The 6312-nt window shown below is 34.9% G+C and overlaps 1 protein-coding gene across 1 annotated transcript; it reads left to right on the top strand.

Moving 5' to 3' along the window:
• The first annotated feature begins 569 nt into the window (after positions 1–569).
• Positions 570–4668, top strand: LOC147556469 (AP2-like ethylene-responsive transcription factor AIL5). Its single transcript, XM_086664377.1, has 8 exons — positions 570–1181; positions 1598–1680; positions 2051–2059; positions 2165–2253; positions 2586–2659; positions 2796–2846; positions 2961–3037; positions 3714–4668. The coding sequence occupies exons 1-8, from the start codon at positions 649–651 to the stop codon at positions 4325–4327; spliced, it is 1530 nt and encodes a 509-aa protein (XP_086520503.1). The 5' UTR covers positions 570–648; the 3' UTR covers positions 4328–4668.
• The last annotated feature ends 1644 nt before the right edge of the window (positions 4669–6312 follow it).

Raw genomic sequence — 6312 nt, forward strand, 5'->3', positions numbered from 1 at the left:
CAGAGCATAATTTACTTTTGGGCCTCGAATTAGGATTGGATTAACAATACTCAGTTCAGTCAATTTGTTACTAATTGGGATGTCATGGTCAGGTTATAAGCCAGTTCAATTGTAATCTTTTGCTTTTTTTTGTTGTCTTAGGGATGGTTAGCTTCCTTAGCTACCACTCTGCTTTTCTTTGATCAATGAAACTATTTTGCATTCTCTAAAAAAAAAAAGGCTAATGTAGTCGGCTACGCAGACGTTGATCCCGAATAGACCAAGAGGAGATAGAGGTGGGTGGATCGAGTAACTAGGTGGGTTAATTTGCATACTCTTTCCTTTTTTTGAATACTCTCTCATAAAGTATAAAAAAAATTGCCCCGTATGATAAGCGGTCACAAAGATGAACACAATACACTTTAATCATTTTTGTATATTTTTTTTTTTGTTAAAGGGCTCATTTTTGTATATGTTACTAGTATTTTTCTACAAACCTCGAAATTTGTGCAGGTCTGTGTTCTTACTCTCTTACCTCTATAACTGTGTCCCCTCCCTCTCTTTCTCCCTTCTCTCCCTCTTCACATTCATCTCTCTCCAAACCCTCCCTCTCATCACTTACAAATTTCCCAAATTGCTTTCCCACTTCATCTCAAAACTTCACCTCAAATGGATTCTTCACAAAACTGGCTAGGGTTTTCTCTCTCAAATAACAACACTCATCACTACCAACTTGAATCTTTCAATGACACCCCAACTACTAATACTTCTCATTCTAGTACTACTGATCTATCTATATTTAACTTTGGTCCTAAACTTGAAGATTTTCTTGGTGTTTGTGATACTAATACTACTACAAGAAGTCCTGCTGATATTTATCAGTTTTCCGGTGATCAGAGTACTACTACTACTACTCAATCTGACACACCTACCACCGGAACCACATCACTCTGTTATGATTCTGAGCTCAAAAATATTGCTGCTAGTTTATTCTTACATGGGTATTCTATGAATGAACTCAATCATAACCCTAATATTAGTACTAATACTCTTGATCATCATCATCATCATCATATGGAGACTATAAGCACTACCCTCCCCACCACAGCGGTGGTGGCTGCACCGGTTGCCACTTCGCCGGTTTCCAAAAAAGCTGTTGATAATTTCGGACAACGAACTTCGATTTACCGTGGAGTTACAAGGTAAGATAATTTTGTTGAGTCGACTCAGCCATATAACCGGTTCAACTCAGTGAGTTATTTTGAGAGTTTTGGATCGGAATCAGAAGTCTCGTGGGTTTTTTTGGGGCTAAAATAAGACATGAAACTTTGTTGTTTTGAGAAATGATATTTGGGACGAAAATGAAACCCACTTGAGTCTGATAGCTAATGCGACTATTGATATGAGTGTTTTTTCTTCATACGAACGAGTCAATGAGAGCCGATCACATCAATTTTTAGAAGAATTCTGTCTTATTTTCAGGCTTAAAATCATTTTTTTATCTGTCATAAGGAGAATTAAGAATTGAAGTCCACAAAACTCGTTCATGTACCGAGTCAACTCGGATGGAATGAATCAAGCTAACATGCGCCGTTTGTATAATATTTGTTGTTTTCAGGCATAGATGGACGGGTAGATATGAAGCTCATTTATGGGACAATAGTTGTAGAAGAGAAGGGCAAAGTCGGAAAGGACGTCAAGGTAATTTTCAAATTTTAATTTAGACTTTATCATTTTTTGCTAATGTGCGCCTTTGAGGTGAGCAACGGTTGACATTTAAGGATATGAATGTCAATCTGAGCAAGAATTGAATGAAAAATAATGTACGATAAGGAATGTAAGGATTTCAAATCCCTAGACAAAATAAAGAGTACGAAAAGTTCAATCTAACGGTTAATATTGACTGTCAAGCTTAGTCATGGACACCCTAGGGCTCGCATTAGATTTTGTCACAGTTATTTGACTATAATGCGCATTCAATGTTTTCCTTTTTCTGATTTCTTTTTATTTCTACTTTTGATTGAATGTTGGTGGTGAATTGACGGATATACCCTTGGATTTATCTCTACAGTTTATCTTGGTAAGTCTTTTAATTTGAAGTAAATCATCAAATTTTGACTGTCTTATATTGAATTGAGAAATTGATTAGTAATTAATTTTTTTTTATCATTTTGAATTAATTTAGGTGGTTATGATAAAGAAGATAAAGCGGCTAGAGCTTACGATCTCGCAGCTCTTAAGTACTGGGGTCCAACCACAACTACTAACTTTCCGGTAAGTGTAGGATATATTTCCGAGATTTTAGTGACCTGAAGCGAATATAACATGATATACGTAGATAAGAATATGGCGGCACTGAGGTTCTTGAAATAAATAAAATGTTAACGTTCGAGGCCATTACAAATGGACTCAATCTTTTCTTGTAATTCTTATAAACATATTATTTCATTAGTTGCTAGGTTGACGATAAATAAGCAAACGTGACAATTTATTCGAGAAATATCAAGCTATCTTATTAACATTTCTAACATTTCGATAAATATCAAGCTATCTTATTAACATTTCTAACATTTTACTAATTATTAAACAAATGTGATGATTTTTAGGTTTCAAATTATGAGAAAGAACTTGAGGATATGACAAATATGACAAGGCAGGAATTTGTTGCTTCACTTAGAAGGTACACACAACACACTCTCTATGTTTGTATTTCTATGTAAAGCAATGGATGAATGGTGGTGGGTAGATGAAATTTAATGGGTTAATGAAGGACTTGAGATTAATATGAATCTATTGGTACTTCTTCTTTTTGACAGAAAAAGTAGTGGGTTTTCTAGAGGAGCTTCAATTTATAGAGGAGTGACAAGGTATACTACCCATTTTGTTTCAATTTGCTTGAGTTAATATGAATTAGCTTCTTGTGTGTTTTTTTGAATTGGTTGTAATGGGTCTTCTCTTGTTCTCTCCTTCTCCTTCTCTAGACACCATCAACATGGAAGATGGCAAGCAAGAATTGGAAGAGTTGCAGGAAATAAAGATCTTTATTTGGGAACTTTCAGTAAGTTATTCTCGATGATTAGCCAATTTCAATAACTTTAGAAAAAAAAATTTCTTTTTAAACTTAGCATTTCCGATTCATTAATATACCACCCTTATACAACAAATTCTATTTGTGGGGTCCAACAATTAGATAACCTAATGGAAGATGAGTTTGATGACAACCTAGTTATTCTATGATTTTATAAATCTAAAAGTATAAGTAATTGAGAAAAGTAAAGTTGTATAATTTGTTGACCATAAAGTTTGTCAAAGTACAATAAAATGCATTTGCATAAAAAAAGAAGAGAGAGTTGTCTCCTTTGATTCACTCTCTTAAATCTTATAAGGAGATATCATTTCTTTTTGAGGAAGTACTTAGGGTAGGGGATCTAGTAACATTTTTTCGATGGTTGTCGTAAACCCTAGTGAGTTCAAGCGGAACTAAACCGGTGACCGACCTGTAAGGAGTAAACTTACCGCCACTGAAATTGGTACTTAGAGGGTGACATATTTCCTCATTTAGAAACAAAAGCGGTCCCCACCGTAGTCAAACTTTGAAAAACTCTTTTCTTTTAGTGATTCCACATCAGCTGGGCATTAAAATGCCCAAAAATTTGGGCCCTCTAGCATCTCCCTATCGTATAAATTCCTAAACATCAAATTAATTAATTTTTTTGTTTTTGTTAATTAAACAGGCACCCAAGAAGAGGCAGCAGAAGCTTATGATATCGCAGCAATAAAATTCAGAGGACTTAACGCAGTCACCAACTTCGATATGAGTAGATACGACGTAAAAAGTATAGCTATCAGCAATCTTCCAATAGGAGGTATCACAGGAAAAACCAAATCAACTACTTCCGAATCGATTACAGATACTAGAACTAATGAGTTTGATCAAGATTTCTCTTCCATATCAACAACAACCTTAAGTTTTGGTATTCCCATTAAACAAGATCCATCATCTGATTATTGGTCTAATCTTGTTAATGGTGCTTCTCAAAATAACACTAGTTTCCACCATTATCAACAATCTTCATTTGCAAATGGGTCAGCCATGGATTTATCTTCATCATTTGAAAGTAGTTCTGATCCAAATAATTATCATAACAGTAACAACAACAACAGTTTGTTCTTTAATGGTACTAGTGGATGTCTTCAGAATCACCAAGAACAAGAACAAGAACAAGAACAAGAGGGTTATAGTACAAATGGTTATGGAAGTTGGGTAACACAATCTACTCCTGTATGTCAAAATGGTAAACCTAATAATCTTTCAGTGTTTCAGACACCCATTTTTGGGATGGAATGATAAGAAGAGTGACTGAGTGAGAGAGAGAATTTTCATTGATGAAGAATCTGACACTAGTACACTCTTTAGTAGGACAGTACTGTTGCTAATGTAAGCAGGTTAGCTTAGGTTAAGGGTTTTAATTACTTGAAATAGATCTGATGAAAGAGTGATAAACTGACAAAAGGAAAAGAAAGAAATGGGTTGATTATTAGGGCAAACTAGCAGAGATAGCTGACAGACTAACAGAAATCTTTAAGTTTATTCAGAGTACTACTGTTCTTGTTGTATTCTTTTTGTCTTTCTTAAGTTTTACTTTGCTCACATGATCAGTATATTATGGTTATAGTTAAATTGGAAAAGTAATCTTTTTTTTTTTTCTTTGTAAGATTATCACCATGTTAGTATCAGATTGGAACTCGGAGATTTGTTGTTTGGAGTATAACTGACTTGCTGTTTGGACTCTCTTTTTTCAAAGTTGCACTTTGGACTTCCTATTGACGGATGAAAATATTCCGTTTTTGAAGTTATGCTTAAGAAAATTCCCACTTTACCCTTAGGAAAGTTCTACTTACAAAAATTCATCACACTGTAAGATCTGTCGCACACTCTTTCAACAGAAAAATAAAATAAAAATAAGATGGGTGCTTCTAAAGGCACCGGATCAAAAGGCTGTTAGCATCCAGAAATTTTGTTGACTCGAGTCAACGGTTCTTTACTTGAGTTCTCTATAAGCACCAGTTTTTAATGTGGGTGACGTTCACCTCTTCTTCCATCTTCTTCATCCAAAACAGAAGTAATCTCAATTCATCTTCTAGTTAAACTAGAGGAATCAATTATTGGTATAGTTCATAATCATCATCGCCAACGAGACGCTGTGGATTCTCAGTGAGTTATTGTATTTGCCATTGCTCCCCCAAGTCTATTTCTCTCTTCATCGCGACAACCAACAACCATTACTGCACCTCTAAGCCACAGAGCAAGTAAGTAGAGCTTAACCCTTTCCTATCTTCATTAGATTTAATGATTAGGGTTGGTTTTTTTGTTTCAAAATTAGGGTTTGTTTATTCTTAGTTCCGTTCTTCATTTTTTCAGATTTAAAACACAAATCTGTAGGAAGATGGAGAAAAGAGAAGAAGAGGCTTTAATTGATTTGGCTAGTCCCATTGTCCAAATACAGTAACTGTTAGAAGAAGCCCTATGAGAAGAACAAGGAAAACCCCTGCTACAAATGCCCCAATTGGGATGACTCCATCTTCAAAATATTTTGCCCTAAAGAAGTATCTAGATTGCCTATTGAAGATATCCTTCAATGTGAAGTTGTTTCTCAAAACCCTATTCCTTCTCCACCTTCAAATAGACAGACTTCTGAAAGCATAAGAGTTTTTATTAAAATAAGACCCACTTCATCTCTCTCCTCGCCTATCAATGGTTAGAACTCTTTTCCTTTCTCCCTCATCATCAAGAAGAACTTCTTCTTGTTCATTAGACAGTAAGTTCACTGCAACAACTTCTTCATCAGCTAGAGATTCAACTGGTAGTTCATCAACTGATTGTGATTCATCTAGACCTAGTTTTGTTGTTGATCTTTAAGATGAGTTTAAGAAAATCAAGAATCTCACTTACCCATGTCCACAAAATCAAAATCAAACCAAAATGAAAATCAATTTCAGAATCAAAACCATCAAGTTAAGAAACCCAAGTATTTTTCTCTTTCTAGATTCTCCTCTGTTTTTAAAAAAGATCAAACAAAAAACAGAGACCAAGAAAATCTTATTACTGATCAATCTTCAATTAATAAGACGAATTCATCATCATCAGCAAAAGAAGTTATCAGCAAGTATCTGAAAAAAGTGAAACCTTTATATGAGAAATTAGCCAATCCGTAAGTATGTGAAGAGTAACGGATTGGCTAATCCGTGACTTAATGAAAATGGGTGGATTGGTCCAGTCCGTCTTAGGGTACCATTGTTCGGCCCGAAATTCTAGTTGGATTTTGTGAGAGA

This window comes from Eschscholzia californica, unplaced genomic scaffold, assembly GCF_041429995.1.
Source record: "Eschscholzia californica isolate CP2 unplaced genomic scaffold, dmEscCali1.0.p SCAF_2, whole genome shotgun sequence".
In the NCBI taxonomy this organism is placed as follows: domain Eukaryota; kingdom Viridiplantae; phylum Streptophyta; class Magnoliopsida; order Ranunculales; family Papaveraceae; genus Eschscholzia; species Eschscholzia californica.